The sequence below is a fragment of the Bos indicus genome, chromosome 2 (genome assembly GCF_029378745.1).
Source record: "Bos indicus isolate NIAB-ARS_2022 breed Sahiwal x Tharparkar chromosome 2, NIAB-ARS_B.indTharparkar_mat_pri_1.0, whole genome shotgun sequence".
In the NCBI taxonomy this organism is placed as follows: Eukaryota; Metazoa; Chordata; class Mammalia; order Artiodactyla; family Bovidae; genus Bos; species Bos indicus.
The window spans coordinates 135119730-135136435 of NC_091761.1; the positions used below are offsets into that span (position 1 = coordinate 135119730).

The 16706-nt window shown below is 57.1% G+C and overlaps 2 protein-coding genes across 2 annotated transcripts in view; both read right to left on the minus strand.

Moving 5' to 3' along the window:
* Nucleotides 1-12290, minus strand: part of PADI3 (peptidyl arginine deiminase 3) — a 30068-nt gene extending 17778 nt beyond the window's left edge. The window contains exons 1-4 of the mRNA XM_019986086.2: nt 12199-12290; nt 4796-4976; nt 2479-2551; nt 251-312 (exon numbers count right to left, since the gene is read on the minus strand). Of these exons, the coding sequence (XP_019841645.2) occupies nt 251-312; nt 2479-2551; nt 4796-4976; nt 12199-12290 (408 nt within the window). The remainder of the gene's footprint in view (nt 1-250; nt 313-2478; nt 2552-4795; nt 4977-12198) is intronic.
* A 2504-nt stretch (nt 12291-14794) lies between these two features.
* The window catches only part of LOC109576230 (protein-arginine deiminase type-1), a 44711-nt gene continuing 42799 nt past the window's right edge, over nt 14795-16706 (minus strand). The window contains exon 16 of the mRNA XM_070778078.1: nt 14795-16505. Coding sequence (XP_070634179.1) covers nt 16272-16505 — 234 coding nt within the window. The 3' untranslated portion in view covers nt 14795-16271. The remainder of the gene's footprint in view (nt 16506-16706) is intronic.

Consider the following 16706-nt stretch of genomic DNA (forward strand, 5'->3'; position numbering starts at 1 on the left):
AAAATCCAGAAGGACTTGTCCCTACAAAGGGAGACCTAGCCCAGGGCTGGGCACGCGTGTGCTTACAGTCCTTGATGATGCTTTTTCTGCCAGTGAAAGACAATCCCCAGCCATTCTTGGGTTGGCTCCACTGGCCTTGACATCAGCTGGGAGGCAGGGGGATACCTCTAATGACCTCACCCCTTTTAACCCAGCCTAGAGCAGCTGCGAACTCCATGTCCCTTTCTGGGTCCAGGCAGAGATAGCCTACCTTGTCCACAAAGTCCCTGTCCTGCCTGCCTTCACAGTTCAGGTCACAGTCCAGGGTGATATCTGCAAGGACAGGGCAGAGGGTGAGTCACGACAGCCTCCCAGGAGCCCAGCACAGGCCCACGACCTCCGCCTTTTAGCCTCAGTCTCAGGGCCCATTCTGGGGCCAGACAAATGCAAGTCATTTCCAAGAAGACGCTACCCAGAGGTAGGAGCATTTGGAGCCTCCCTCCCCGGGCTGGGGAAAGAGGCCTTGGGGAAGATGCAGGGTCAGAGTGAAAACCCAGGTCAAATGCTGCCCCCTCCAGGAAGCCTTCCCTGAATTCTCCCTCTTCTGCCCCCCTGTAACCCTCACTGTCTGGGGGACACTCTGCCCCGCGCCTGGGTTGCCTGGGACATTCTGGGTCTGTATGAAGCTCCCTCGTCTCCCAGGGATGGGCCAGTGAGCCTGGACTTTGGTGTCAGATAATCGTGGATGTGGACCTAGGCTCTGGCACCTACTGGCCGCGTGGTTCTGAGCCTCAGCTTCCCCTCGTATCCCCGCCTCCATCCCACCTTCTTAACCACTCTCCCCAGAAGCTGGGGGAGGTTTTACGGTACACATGAAACCTTCAAGGGAGAGAGAAAAAAAATTGAAATGATTTTTAAATATGTGAAAAGATACTCAACCACCATACAAGAAGGGGATGAGTCTCAGAAACGTAAGGCGGGGCGAAAGGCACAACGTGACCCCCCCAGACAGAGGCCAAGGCAGATAAAAATAGACTGTATGAATTGGGTGTGCCTATTCAGATGACAAAACCATAAAGAAAGGAAAGGAAATATTTATCACAAGACGGTGGTTACCGTAGGGGAAGGAGCGAGTTACAATCAGAGAGGGCCTGGGGGTACTTTGGGGTGCTGGTCATGTTCCCTGTTCTATGTCTTGACCTGGGCGATGGCTGCTCAAGGCTTTGCTTTCTAGCTGTTCTTGTATCTGCCCCTCCAACCCCGCCAACACACACACACTCATATCGGGTTGGCCTAAAAATTCATTCGGGTTTTTCCATAACGTGTTAAGAAAACCAAACTTTTTTTGCCAAACCAATACATACGTACTTTTCTGTATGTGTAATTTTCCAGTAAACAAGGTGTGGGTGTGTGTCCAGGGAGGCGTAGGCAGGGAGATCCCCAACCTCAGTCCTAACTAAACGGAGGCAGAGGAAAGCAACCCTGAGGCGCTGACCTCTCAGGCCGGAAAAACAGAAGAGGCTGGAAACGGATAGTGTTGGCAAGACACTCCCCTGAGCTGCTGGCAGGCATATAAGAAGGTAGGCCTTTCGGGAGAGCCATCTGGGAGCATCTATCACAGCTGAAATGTTCCCTCCCTGTAACTCAGCGGCTCTGCTTCCTAACACGCCTCCTGCAGGCAGAGCCTTTTCAACTCTCTTGCTAACTTTCTTGCCCTCCGAAATGGTTGCCCCAGCGTGAACCCCACGCCTGGTAGAAGGAGTTTCAGTCCTACATCCTTGGCAGCTCTATGCTGAGTATCTTTTCATTTGGGTTCTGAGCACTAGGATTTTCTCCACTGTGATTTGCTGGTTTCTGTCTTTTGCTTATTTCTATTAATTGTTTGGTTGTTCTTTCTTATTGATCAGCATTCTCCATTACCTGCAAACGCTGATCCAGGCATACGCATTGCAAATTGCTTCTCCTAGTCTGACTTTGTCCTTGTCCTCCGTTGCATAGAAGATTTCCATTTCAGTAGAGTCTAATTTAGCAATCTTGCCCCCAATGGGCTGTGCTTTTGTTTTGCCTTGTTAAAGAAAACTTCTGACTACTTTGAAGTTGAAGAGACATTCTCTTCTAAAAGCTTTAAAATGTTGACTTTCACCTGGACTTTTTTTAAATTTTATTTTTAATTGGAGGATAATTACTTTACAATATTGTGATGGTCTCTGCCATACATCAGCATGAGTCAGCCAGAGGTATACATCGTCCCCTCCCTCTTAAACTCGAGTCGTCCCACCTCCCTCCCCGTCCATCCCTCTAGGCAGTCACAGCACCGGCTTTGGGTACCCTGCGTCAGACAGCAAACCCATCTGAAGTTTGTCTTGAGGATGATATAAGCTGGGGTCCAAGTTTATTGAGCACCACAGGATCTGAGTTCCGGTTCTCCATTTGCCCCACTGGTGTTTATCCAGCCTGACACCACCTTCACCCTGCCCTTGGCTGAGGCCCCCGACTTACCCACACAGGTGAGGTAGAGCAGCGCGTAGGCCAGGGGCGAGGAGTCTCGGCTGGAATGGTAGGAAATCTGAACCTGTGGAGAGATGGGCCCAGGGTCAAGCTGGCTGAAACTAGGAGCCTGGCCCCAAAGCACAGGTCTTGGGGGATCTGGCAAGGAGGGAAGGTGCTCCCAGGAACCTCTGTGCAGCCACCAACCCAGCTCTTCCTTTAGCCTTCTCTGCCGCTCTTTTTCCATGCCTCGGTTAGCTCATCTGTAAAATGGGAACTATCTGTGAGGGATTCAATGGAGACCTGCATCCCAGTGCTGCTGCTGACTCCTGTGTGATTTTAGCAAGCCCCTGTTCCCTTTGGATCTCAGTTTTGCCATGGATAAACAAGGAGCTTGGTGCTGAGACTAAGACCCGGTACAGCCAAATAAATAAATACATTAAAAAATAAAATAAAATAAAATGAGGAGTTTGCACTGGGCAGGGCGTAGGGACACCCTCCTAACTGTGGGATTTGGACAGGCCTTTACTCGAGCCCAGCACCTCTGGGTTCTGTGACCTCCACCGAGGCCCTTCACATTTCTGAGCTGCCTCAGTTTGCTCCTCTGCAATATGGGCTTTATACAGGTCTCTACAATCAGAGGACGGTAGTTCAGATTTGAAACAATCCATGGAGAAGACTGATCTGGTAGGAAATGCCCAAGAAATACCAGCTCTTGTTATGAGAGGGCAGGGGGCGTGGTGTATGAGCCGGTGCAGCGCTCCTGAGTCAGATGGCCTGGGCTGGCAGAGGACACCCAGGACAGTTACTGTGCGTCCGGGTCTCCCTCTCCTCCACTGTGGAGCGGCGCAGATGATAGCTCCGTGGGACTGATGACAGGTTGTTCGGATTAAAGCCGGAAAGCGTGGGACGTTTGGCACGGTGCCCACAGCACATGCCCGACAGCTGTTAAAGGTGAGGCTGAAGACGGCGATGATGATAAAGCGAACTCCAGGCGGATGCATCGAAGCCGTTTCACCCTCCGCCCTGCTCCGGGACCCTCCCTCCTGATGCGGTCCCTCAGCTCTCGGGCTCTGATGTCCTGTCTCCCAGGGGGCTCAGGAACTTACCGAGACCCGTCCCTCCTCAGTCCTGAGAGCCCCGAAATCCTGCAGCTGCGAACCCCCAAGTGTCAAGCCCCAGCAGGGATGCTCGCTTCAGGCACATGGTTACCTGGACCCCAGACAAAGGCAGGGATGTTCTCATGGCCCTCCTCTGTCCCTGTGGTCCTCAGGGCCAAGGAATTCAGAGAGTGGCAGCCTCCGCACTGTCCCTGGCTCAGTGCTGGGCGCCCATTGCAGGCTGGCCCACCTTCTCGCCGGGCTCCAGGGGCCTCTGTCCTGACCCTCACCCACTTGGCTACTCACTGATCACGTGACTTCAGGTAAGCCATGCCCCTTCTTGGTCTATCTCCTTGTAAAACAGATTCGTGGAATCCTGCCCCACCTGCCGCATGAAACTCCCTGGATAGGCTAATTTGGATCCCTGGGTGGGAAAGACGTGGGGCTCACGGAGGGAGCTTGTCCCCAGGAGTCAGGCAGGTCTGACCCCTGAGCTCTAGTTCCCCCACTGACCAGCTCTGTGGCCCCGGGATGGTTGCTCTGAACCCTAGTGCCTCCCCTGAGAACCGCACATGAGACCCCGCCTCTGAGGCCGTCATCAGGGCTGGACGAGGGCACGCTGCCTAGTACTGGGCGCCCGGTCAGTGCTCCTCAAAGGGCCAGTTTCCCGAAATGGCGCTCCTGATGTGGAGCGGGAGCCTGCGCCTGCATGACAGACCTGGCTCCCACTGCACCAAGCTCATGGACCACCCATCTCCTCCGTTTTTCGAATGTCCCCTGCCCAGGGGCCAGAACACTGCCTCCAGCCCAGCCGTGGTAGGCTCGCTCTTGTGGCTGAATGGGCAGAGAGAGGAGAGGAGGGCAGGCACCTTGCCTGAGAAGGGAGTGGTGTCAGGAAGGCGGCAGGTTAGGGAAGGTGAGGCCCTTAGGGAAGGGGCCCCCGAGGCAGCTGCTCCCCTGTCCACCTCTGCTTTCTCTCCCTCATTCATAGTAACGGGGACCACGAATCAACCCTCAGCCTCAGGTGGGGAAACTGAGGCTCCGAGAGGAGACGAGAGTGGCCAGCAGACCCACGGCTTGTGTTCGTATGTTGCAGAGCTGGCGGCTCCAGGGCCAGGCTCTTGCCCTCTGGGTTACCCTGCATTCTGGATAAGAGAGGGCACTGGGCCCTCAGGGAGCTGGGTCGCCTCCCCACCCCCAGTCACCCCCAAACAAGGGGGTGCACTCACGTGACTGTCGTTGAGCTCGTTGCTGGGAGAGTTCATGACCACGATGATCTGGGAGCCCATGTCAAAGTGCCACCGCCGGGCATCCGCACGCTCCCGGTCCCTCTCCACGTTGGGGCAGATGTAGATGTCCACGCCGGGGGTTCCGTAGACCTCGAACGTCTCTGTGCCCTCGGGAACTGACCTGGGAAGGATGCAAGCCATGGGAAGTGCTAGAGGGCAGCCCTCGTTCAGATGCTTGAACTCTGGCTCAAACTCTTGCTTCCTCCAGGAAGCCTTCCCAGACTACCCCAGGCTTCTCAGATCCTTCCAGCAAGCTCCTAGGAGTCAAACTTGGAGCCCACACGCATACACACAGTCTCATATTCCCAGGTTCTGTGTTGGTTAACATTTCCCTTGTGAGTTCTCCAGGTATTCATTGTAGGGTTAAAAAGTCCGTGCTGTCTGATGGCCCTGGACTTCCTTTCAGCTCTAGCTGGTCGGGCGTCTTGTTTGAAACCAGTCTGCTCCTCCTGATGGTGTGTGTGTAGGGTGCCCATGCGCATGCGGGAAGGAGCGCCCACGGCCCCAGAGCCTTCAAGCCAGCTGGAGTGCTGAGGACAGCCCTGCCCAGGGCAAAAGGTGGGTCAGGAGGCAGTGGGGTCACACAGGGAGAGGCCTCTGTGGGGAGAGGACCCAGAAGGCTTCCTGGAGGAAGCGGCACACACCCCAGCGGGGGGACAACTGGCTGAGCTCTTGCTATGTGCCAGCCGTATTCAAGTTTCATTACATATATTGTCATGTAATCCATTAAAAAAAACCCAGATAGGTACTATTATTATCTCCCATTTTACAGACGGGAAAACTGAGGTTAAAGTAACCTGTCCAAGCTCATGGAGCTAGTAGGTGGCAGGACTGGGATCCACATCCAGGCCTCCTGGCTCCTGAGTCCACTTTCTTACCCAGGCATAACGACAACAGAAGTTGAAACCCCCAGGACCCCTCCCCTGCATGATTAGCATGGTGGGCTTCCCAAATATCAACTCATCTAAGCTTCTGCACAGTCCCATTTAATGTGGGGAAACCGAGGCTCAGGATGGGCAAGAGGCATGCCCAAGCTGCACTGCTGGCCATAGTTCCCCCCACTCCACCCCAAGGCCCTCTCCTTTCTCTGCCTCCACATGGAAGAAAGCAGGCCTCCTTCACTCCTCTGCTGGCATGATTCTGGCACTTCTCAGCCCAGCTTCCCTTTATAGAAAGAGAAATATACAGGGCCCAAACAGTATTCCATCAGGTGGGTCCCTCTCCAGGGCTTGGCCTGCTAGGCGTCCTCACCCGGTAGGAGGAGCTGACACACCTGTGTCTCCTCCCAGGCAGGGCTGCCAGGTTTAATAAACTATAGCACATACAGTCAGACTCGAATGTCAGGTAACCAACAAACAGTTACCTTAGCGTAAGTACACCCCGTGCGATATTCGGGACATCCTTCGACTAAAACATTACTCATTGTTTGGACTTCCGGTTTAACTGAGTGTCCTGGGTTTTATCTGGTAACTGACTCCCAAAGCTGATGTTTCCAGAACTCTATTATGCTGAGCCCTGGGTCTGTGAGCCAGACCGTCGGGGGACAGGGAGAGCCTGCAGTGAGAGGTGTGGGGACACAGAGACGGAGAGACAGATACGGAAGCCAGAGACACAGAGACTCACGCAGCTGGACCTGGTGTGAAAGGCCCCCCAGCACCGCCCCCCCCCCCCCCGACAACCCAGGTGCTCCTTGGACCCCAGGCCTCCCCAGCTAGAGCGGCACAGCTTGGGTGGTCCTTCAGACGTGACGCCCACCCAGTTCCCAGGCTGCAGACTGTGGTTTGGGGTATTTCAGCCCGGCTCTCCTGTACCTTCCCAGCCCAGGCCCCATGTGAGCCTCCAGGGGGACCCCAGATGAAGACGGAAGCAGCCCTGTGCAGGAGGGTCCCAAAGAAGCCAGGGGCTCAGGAGTGCCAGCACCAGGGTCAGGACACAGGTTCTAGACCAGGCCGGGCTGCCCTACGGCCAAGTGCCCTTAAACAACTCACCTGGCCCTGCAGCCTTGCCTTTAAAGCGGGGCAATGACAGCCACTGGGCCAACCGCAGGCAACTGTGAGGCTCAAACACAATAACAGATGGGGCAGTCTTGGAAAACCACCGGCCAGGAAGGGGGACGGGGTTATTAAGGTACATTAGGACATAGGAGGTGGGCGTACGGGAGCAGGCTGAGGCTGGGACTGGGGCGTCTGGGGAAGCTTCTCGGAGGAAGGGGTGAACTAAGGGCAAGGAGGAGACACAGCTAAAGGGAAGGGGTTCCCAAGCGGAGGAGGTCAAGGGCGAACTCAGGCTGCAACGAGCTCGTTGTCATTTCATTCCTATGTAGTGGGAGCTAGCGGTGGTTCCTGAGTACGAGGGTGACCGGTGGAGCCGTGGTGAGGAGGCTAAGCCTGAGGGCTCTGGGGTCAGGTCGCCTGGGTTCCGGTCCAGCTCCACTCTCACTAGCTGCGTGGCCTGGACCTCTCTGTGTCGGCATCGATTAAGTGGGGGTGATGAGCGGAGGAGATGAGTGTGTTTGTATGCTGAACAGAATGAGCGAAAGTTGAAGGCCCCTGCACCTGCGCCGTTGTTTCCCTGCTGGAGAAACTGGGGCCCAGAAGAGATCAGACCCCCGGTTCAGGGTTTATACCCCCCACACAGCTGTGTGTTAGGAAGACTGAAGCGGCAGCTGCTGGGGGAAGCCCTGCAGCAGGATGGGAGGATCTGAGCTCCCCGGTGCCTGGAGGGCACGGGAGGTGGCCCGAGGCTTACCTGGATGAAGTTCCGCCTCCCGTCAGACCACCCTGAGCACAGCCTGCTGCTCCAGATGGCACCCCAGCCCAGCCCTGGGCACACACAGCTGGGGGCTGTGCCCTCCCCCACATGCAGGACCGTCCAAGACCCTCTGCATCGCCAAGTCCTCTCAGGCAGCTTCAGGACGCCACAGCCTGGGAGCTGGTGCGCGCTGGGAAAAACACGATGGAATGACCCACAGTTTTGGTTGCCAGGGACCGGGGCATTTCCTGGGGTGCAGGACATTCAGTAATAAGACCTAGAAAGTCTTAGGCAAGCAGGGACCGCTGGTCACCCTCACGGCATCAACCTCAGACCTACTTGTTGAAAATGCCGATTCCAGAACCATAAGTTCTGCACGCAGAGCTCTTTTAAACCACCTGATGTCCAGTGAAGTCTGAGGACATAGCTAAGGAGGGGTGTCTCAGAAATGCTGGACCTGCCACCCCGCCCAGGGGGCGTGGGGGGACGCAGCATGAGCTCACGCGCTCCTGGGCGTCCAGACAGCTCAGGCCTGCCTTTAGACTCGTCCACCCTGTCAGTGGCGAGGATGATGGTGAGAGTGATGGTGCAGACGGCGCCCCAGGCCACCGGATGTCAGTACTGTTCCCCCACCTTACAGATAAGAAAAGGGAGGCTCAGAGACGACAGGCGACTTGCTCAAAGCCACGCAGCTGGTGAGGGACAGAGTCAGGACTCAAGCCAGCTCTGTCCCCACTCCCTTGCAAACTCAAACCCACCCTCTCCCTCCCAGCTCTTAGGACCTCCACCTCTGGGAAAACAAAACTAGGCATTTTAGAGCCGGGAAACTGATGGGAAAGGTTCTCTGTCGCTGAGAACAGAAAGGTTGATGAGATGACCACCAAGGTCCCCAATGAGCTGGCCCATGGCAGCAGGGGAGACCAAGGCTCAGAGCGCTCAGGATGCCAGCTGTCCCTCTCTGTTCGTTGAGGTCCCAGATTCCCAGCCCCACCAGCCTCACCAGAAGAACGCGGTCCAGGAGCTCACTGCCCTTCCTCAATCCCACGTCTTCCTGCCCCTGGAACACGGCGGACACACACACCCCTTCTACAAAGTCCACGTAGTTGAGAGTTAAAGATGCATCTGCCTCCTCTGCTCTCCGCACAGGCAGGCCAGAGCTGTACACCAAACAGAGTTTGGGGGAGACCGAGGGGAGCTGCTTTGTCTAACCAAGGAGGAGGCTCAGAAGCCTCTGTGAGCAGAGCCTGAAAGCCACTCTTCAATGCCAACCTCTCTGGGGCACATATGTGGAAACTGAGTCCCAGGAAGGAGCAGAAATGTGCTCAAGGTGACATAGCAAAGGGTGAAGGCACCAGGGTCAGCACTGGGTCCCTGCCCGGCACCCCAAGCCTCTCCGTTCTGTAAGATGGCCTCTGCTGAGGGTCAGAACTGGGTCCCTGCCCGGCACCCCAAGCCTCTTCATTCTGTAAGACGGCCTCTGCTGAGGGTCAGCACTGGGTTCCTGCCCCAGGCACCCCAAGCCTCTTCGTTCTGTAAGACGGCCTCTGCTGAGCATGCGGTGAGCTGGCTGCCCTTCCACCTAGGGACGGCGTTCTCAGTCCTGGCTGCAAGCCAGTGCGCGGCTCATCATGTCTGTGTGTTACCCCGAACAGGGAGAGCAAAACCCCTTCACCAAGCCTGGGCCACCTCCAACTCAGCGGAAAGAAGGAAGATAGGTTTAATCTGCTAGTGATTAGAGATCCCGAGGGGTCTTGCTCGTCCTGCAAGGCTCTGCCTCCAGGGAGCCCACCCTGACTGCTCAGTTCAGTTCAGTTCAGTCGCTCAGTCGTGTACGACTCTTTGCGACCCCATGAATCGCAGCATGCCAGGCCTCCCTGTCCATCACCAACTCTCGGAGTTCACCGACTCACGTCCATCGAGTCAGTGATGCCATCCAGCCATCTAGCCTGTGTTAATTTCTCTTTTCTCCTCTCCGCCTTCTCCCAGCAGGGCTCACAGGTTTTTCTGCCATCTTGTGGATGGTTTGGGGACACTCGAGGCTGTCTCGAGAGCCAGGAAAGATACTTAAGATGATGATGGTGGTGGTAATAATGGCAGCAGTTACCATAATTGAATGTTCACGTGCCAGGCATCGCCTACGTGCCCTACATGCACGATCTCAATCGTGCCCACAGCCCTTTGAAGTGAAGGCCAAAGTGCCCGGGCTGCATTCTGGCCCTGCCTCTCCTCTCTGGCTGTGTGACAGGGGCAAATGACACAGCCTCTCTGTGCCTCAGTTTCCTCATCTCTGAGACGGGGAGGAAGACAGTACCCACCTCACAGAAGGGCTGGAGTCTTAGTTAGCGTTAGTCACACGCACTCTAGGGCATGGGCCAGGCTCTAGGCATCTGCTGATATAATTACGCCCTTCATTCTACAGATGAAGAAAGAGTGACATGGACGTGCAGTGACTTTCCCAAGGTCAGACAGCTCTCAGGAGGCAGAGCCAAGGCCGACCACCACACCCAATCATTCTACAGATGAAGAAAGAGTGACATGGACGTGAAGTGACTTTCCCAAGGTCCGACAGCTCTCAGGAGGCAGAGCCAAGGCCGACCACCACACCCACTCCCTTTCTCCCGCTGGCCCACGGTCCGAGCACCCAGGATGCCGAGTCACAGCATCTCCGAGTCGGAAGGGGCTTTAGAAGTAATCTGGTCCCGCTTGCTTGCAAGACAAGAATCCCCACAGCACCCCTGCGAGGTGGTCCAGCCTCGGCTAGAATTTCGGGACAGGGCTCTCAGAGGTCAGGGCCACGTCTGCTCGTTCACCACTGTGTCCCCATGCCTAGCGCACACTAGACCCCGAAGGAGTATTAATACCTGATGGATGTGCCGATGAACAGACTAGGAGCTCCTCCCCATCCCCGAGACGGGCTGGTCATTAGAGGCCCGAGAGTCTCTCCTTTGAGGCCAGAGGCTGTCCCACCCACAGCCTCCTCCGTGAACCCCAAGGATGGCCTATCATTCCACATCACCCCAAGACACTGCTGCCTCTGCCACTCACGGTCCAAGGCCATCCTCCATCCTCTAGAAAGTTCTGCAGGGGAGGGGCCGGTCCCAGGCTTCCTGTGGCAGGTCAAACAAGAGACACAGGTGCCCGACGGGCATGGGGTAGGCAGGGCAGGTGAGTCACCCCCACGGGCATGCAGAGCTGGGGGAGGCGGTGGCGCCAGCTGGCACGGGCACCCCTCCTCATCATCTGGGGCTTCTCTCTGTGTCGGGAGCAACCAAGACCCCATCCCAGTCCTCACTGCCTACCCACCCTCAGCCTGCTGCAGACCAGCTCCTCAGCTCCTCTCCTCTAGTGCCCTGGGACCAACCCTGTCTCTGCTTGTAAGTTAACTCCAGTTTTTAAAGTCCTGGTTTAAAATGCTGGTTCTCAGGTGGGGGTGACCTTCCCTCCAGGGCACACTGGGCGATGTCCAGAGGTGTTTTTGGCCATCACAAGTGAGGGGTGATCAGTGGCATCTGCTGAGCGGGGGCCAGAGACACACTGCTTAACATCTCCCAGGGCACAGGCTGGCGCCTCAACAAGCAATGACCATGCCAACAGTGCTGAGGCTGAGAAACGCAGGCTCGTCTCAGGAGAGCGCGGAGAGCTGCGCGATGGGAAGAGCGGCATGGTGCGGGCTTCTCTCCTACCCCCGGAGTACCTGCGTTCCCCGCTCAGTCTTGGACCCAGGACCCCCGAGGACGCCTTGAGAAGTAAAGAAGCCGGCTTCCTGGTGGTTCCCAGCGCCCAGCTCCTGAAACCCTGCCTGAACTCTCCTTTTCCTCCGGGGGGAGAGAGAGAAGACGGGGGCCTCCCCCCAGCCTCTGGCTTTACGGCCACGGCCGCGGCGGTAGCAGGGGCATAACGCACGGGTGCGGCTCCGTAAGCAGCAGAAAGCAGACACGACCAGGAACAGCTTTAAGCGCTGGCTTCGCCGCTTGGTAGCTGTGTGGTTGACCCAACGGCTTGCTCTGCCTGTGCCTCCATTTCCACATCCATCAGGCAAAAGAAAACTAGTAATAAACTCAGCTCCTCCGGTTGTTGTGAAAGTCAAGTTTGGGAGTTCAAGTTCAAGGATTAAATTCAAGAGGCTTGTCAAGCTCTTAGAACAGTGCTTGGCACAGAGTAAGTGCTTTGTTGAGTGTAAGTGATTTCTTTTTTTTTTTACAAAAGGATTGATGCCCAGCTTGCAGAGCTCATAAGCTGGGGGTGTGGGTACCCCTCTTCCTAGTCTTGTGTACCCAGTGAGACCCCCCCCCAGCTCAGCCTGCAGGATCGTCAGGACGGGGGCAAGTGCCCAGCAGCCTCTGAGGCCCTGAACCAGAGCGACAGGGCCTTTCACCCTCATTCAGTCCCCTACACTTCACGCCCCCTGGCTGGGGTCTTGAAGAAGCCCGGCTGAGAAAGGCAAAGACCTCCTTGCACGCCTGGCTGCTGTTCCAAGGCCAAGACTCAGGAGAGGGCAGCCAAGTCAGGAAGCACCCAGGACGGCCTGCAGGGAGAGCCCGGGGTCGGCACCAGGGGCCTGCAGTGCCCACCCCCAGGCTTCTGGCTCTTACCCATAAATGTCCACCAGGGTCTCGACTCCAGCCACACACACGGCACTGGTGGGGTGTTCCAGGGATACGCGCACAATCCTCTGCAGAGACATGCTGGCCTCTACCTGGGCTTGAGCCTCAGATGCCCCTTGGCATGCGGTTTAAAAGACCCTGGCCCCGCCCCACCAGCCCCAAATGCTAGCTCATTGGCTCCAGTCCCAGAAGCCCAGCTCCTTCCCAGAGCCACGAGCTCAGGATTGGCAGGAAGAAGCCGGGAGTTTGCATATGAACCTGTGGCTCCCACCCAGGCCTGCAGACAGTTAATTTCTCACTTTAAGGGGAGAACGTTAAGTCCCTTAGGTACCTGGCCAGGGCACCAGGACCCTGGAGGGGTCACAGATGCAGGGTGTTGATCAGGGGACTGTTCTCGATTTCCACTCTCAGCCTCTTCACCCTCTTTTTCTGTCTTTTCAGAGACAAGATGTTGTCAGTGGGGAGCTTCTCTGCCATGCTGGGAAAACTGATGAAAATGCAGATCCCCAGGTCCAGCCTCCAACTTGATAAGCAGCCTGGCATCTGGAGTCTTTTTTTTGCACTGATTTTCAAGTCTTTATTGAATTTGTTACAATATTGCTTCTGTTTTATGTTTTGGTTTCTGATCCTGAGGCTTGTGCAACCTTAGCTCCCCAAGTGGGGGTCCGACCTGCACCCTCTGCCCCAGAAGATGAAGTCTCAACCACCAAGACCCCCAGGGAACTCCCCCGGAATTTTTGTTTTTTTACAAGCAGCCCTATAGCATTTCTGAACTGAACTGAACTATAGCATTTCAAGGCATTTTGAGGAACACCAGTCTTTTTCTTAAGAGCATGGATTTTTCAGGCTGGATTGCCACCCTGCCGCAATTACTTCCTGAGTGACCAGGGGCAAATCATTTAATTGCTCTGTGCCTCAATTTGGCATCTGAAAAATGGTCATTGTGAGAGTTAATGGGGACAACGTGAGAAGAGCTCTAGTGTGGAGCTCAGCATTATTTTATTATGGGTGTTGCTGTTATTGTTTATTATTATTATTATTATTAGATGCAAAAAGCTTCTGGAAACACTCTCTGGCCAGGAGGAGCATAGAAGGTCAGAGCAGGAAGGCTCCCACTTGTCAGGTGGGGAGACTGAGACCAGGGAGGGCGTTTGGCCACCTGACAGGGTGGGAGCAAGGTCTCTGGGAGAGGAGTCTTGGGCTGGGACCCAGGCTCCACCAGGCGCCGGCTGTGCAGCCTTGGGGCTTTGTCCCCTTGTGGTGCCCTCATCCGTGGACAATGCGGCTAGGCAGCAGCCCAGCAGAGATAATAGCAGACACGCCCTGCCCAGGGAGGCCCAGAAGGTGCTGAGCAGAAGTTTCCACCCTCCTTCCTGGTGATGCTAACAGTTTGGGGCAGGGTGGGGACAGGATCTGACCCCGAGTCCCTGGCTGGGGGTGTTTGCACAAGTTCCGGGATCTCAGCAAGTCTAAGACGGGTGCTCCGGTACCCCACTCGGTCTGCAGAGGGTGTTCTTCGCAAGGAGAGAGGCTGGTTCCAGCGACAGCTTCGCCTTTCGGGCTGTAAAATGGCTTGGGGGCTGAGCCTGCTCTGACAGCAGTCAGAGCTGAGGAGGAAACGCCAGGCAGGGGCCTTAGCCTGTCTGTGGACAGTTGGGAAACAGACGCACAAACCAGGGCATCCCTCTGGGCCTGGCCCGCTGTGCAGGGACAGGAGCAGCCTCCTGCTCAGAGCCCCGGAGCTCTGTACGTGCAGGTGGACCCCTGCTTCCCCTCTCCCCAGAGAACGCACGCCAGCTTTTAGAAAGGGATCTGTGGTTTAGTCAGACTAAAGTGTCTGTGACTGACAGGCAGTCAGTTTTTGCTTTTTAGTCCACAATAAACCTCAAATAAGGTGAATGAGTGAGCGAGTGTCAAAGGAGCATTTCAAGGCAGCACCAAGGATGTAGGATATCTTCAGGCCTCCAAAATCAGACCACTGAGGCCTAGCTTAGTAGGTTTCGAGGCAGGAATGAAATGGCTTGTGGCCCTGAACATCAGTCCTGCTGGGGACTGTCTCACTCTGCGGACAGACCCCCCTCAACCCTCCCTGAGAGAGGAAGCAGACAGCCCAGGGAAGGGAGAGGAATTAAGAGACAGGATCCACCCTCCTCTGATAACCATCTCAGCAAAGCAGGAAGCCTCAGGGCAACGGGCATGTGCCAGCCATTCTGCTGTGTCAGCCTGCCTGCCTGGCACTGGGGGCTCTCCCAGCTGGGTAGGAGCTGCCCATGGCCAGTGGAAGTTGAGCCAAGGAGCTGATAGCATAGTGGGGGGAACTGAAAACGGCCCTCCCCGCCCCCGCCCACAACCGCCACCATACTGACTTCCCCCGCCTCCTGCTCACGGCCCAGAGAACAGAAGCGAAGAGACAGGTCCAGGAAGACATGCGTGTTGACATTTTTATTCATCAGAAGGAAGGTGACCAGTCACCTAGAACATTCTCAGAGGGAACATCGGCCCCACCCCCAGCCCAGCAGCCGTTCCAGAGCTCCCGGCCCCCGTGCCCTCCGGAAGGCCCGCCCCGCCCTCCCCGTCCCTCGTAACGCCCGCTCCCCTCCCGCCAGCGGCCCCTTCCCCGAACCCTGGCTGCACACCTTTGGCAGCTGAAGAGCCGCCTTCCCCTCTTGGCTCAGCCCGGGGGCATCAGGATGGTGAGCGGAAGGCGCCCAGGTTAGACCAGGGCGTGCAAATCGGGTTCCACGGAGCCTCCTGGAGGGGGAGGAGCCAGGCGCCCCGCCCCGCCCCCGAAACCAGAGCCGCTCCGTTTTCATCAATTTCACAGGCCAGTGTCTGTGGTCGCCTGTGACGCCAAGTGGTTCGCGGTTAAGAGGGTTTAAAGGGCAGGAGGCTCGGTCTGAGTCTCAGCGGGAACCAGGGGCTCAGAGCTTCGAGGCTGGCCCCAGAGACTGGGAGGAGGAAGGCTGGCGGGTTCCCCCTGCCCCTGCTTGTCGGGGGAGGCCCCCAGCCCTGTGCCCTCACGCGGGGCCAGGCTGCCAGCTCCCGTGGCAGCTCTGCCTTCCCTCCCGGGGGTGGGGGGCGCACACAGGGCCCTTCCTCACAGGTGGAACCCAAGTCGCACGCCGGGTGGCAGAGCTGCTGGGAGAGACTGGGCAAACCTTCCCTCCCACTGCCTGCAGAGCGGAGGGGAATAATTAAGGGCTATTAAAGGAAATTAAACCGCACCCGCAGAGATAACCTAATGGTCCCTCCCACCCTCTCTGACATCGGGGCCTCCCCTCCTTGCTGGGTCTGGATCAGCCAGGCTTCATCGCACCCGGAGCCCAGGCTTCAAAGCCTGGGAGGCCGCGGGGGCGGAAGCGGGTCCCCCTCCCGCAGGGCCTGCCTCCCCGCTCTGGCCTCTCGGTGTTGTCTGAGCCAGATAATTAAAGGCTTTCCAAACAGGAAACAAGCGCCTTTCTGAGGATGGAGGCAGGCATTAACAGGAGTTTTGATGCCTTTTCTTTTTAAAACAGGCCCAGGGACACCGAGTTTCCTTGTCCTGATTTGCCTATGTAAATATGGCTGAGGGGTGCCGGGAGGTCACAGACTGTGGGTCTGCCGCAGGAGACAGTAGCTGGTAAAGGAAAGAGGGGCCCCACATCCCCCTTCCTGGTCTTACTCGAGTCACAGGTGGCCTGGAGACCCAGGGCCCGGGCCCTGTGGGCCCCACTCTTGGTGCAAACACGGAGGGAATCATCTCAGAACCGAGGGGGGCAACTGAAGTTGGGGCACCCACTGAGGGCACACGTGGCCAGCCTGGACCGTGCTAAGGCTGCTGAAGGTCTCCAGAACCTCTGGGAGCCATGGGTGGGGAAGAGGCGAGGGGGCAAGGAGGGCCATCCTTCCCGAGCTGAGTGTGCGGTGACCCTCCCTGTATCCTGGTACCCGTGGCGACCAGCACACTTGGGGGTGCTTGTGGGGGGGTGCACACGGCCCCCCGAGGATGGCGGCCAGGTGGAGGCTCTTCACGCTGGCTGGCTTCCCTGGCGGGGGGTTGGGAGGACGCCGGGTGGGCTGGCTCAGGGCACCACGTGCCACCACTTGAAGGGGAAGGGCTTCCGGCGCACGTTGCTGCCACAGTGGATCTCCCCGAGCAGTTTGTGGTAGGCGTAGTAGTCGTCGATGAAGGTGCAGTGGAGGCCCAGCGGCTCCAGCAGGGACCGCACCTCCTCCTCCAGGCAGCAGCGGCCGTTGATGAGGGGCCCGAAGGGCTTGGGGATGCCCAGGTGCCGGCCTAAGACCACCATGTTCACCTGCGGGGAGGGGGCGAGAAAGAGGCCTCGCTGCCGGGGCTGCGCTCCACCTGGGCCCCTTCTTGGTCCAGGTTTGGGCAGACCCACCCCAGGGCCTGCTCCTCTCCTCTCTCATCCCTGGGCACCAAGGGTGGCCCTCAGAACTAGGGCCTCTGGAAGCAGCAAAGATACAGATGCATAGTTGGAAGAGAGGGTTGATAA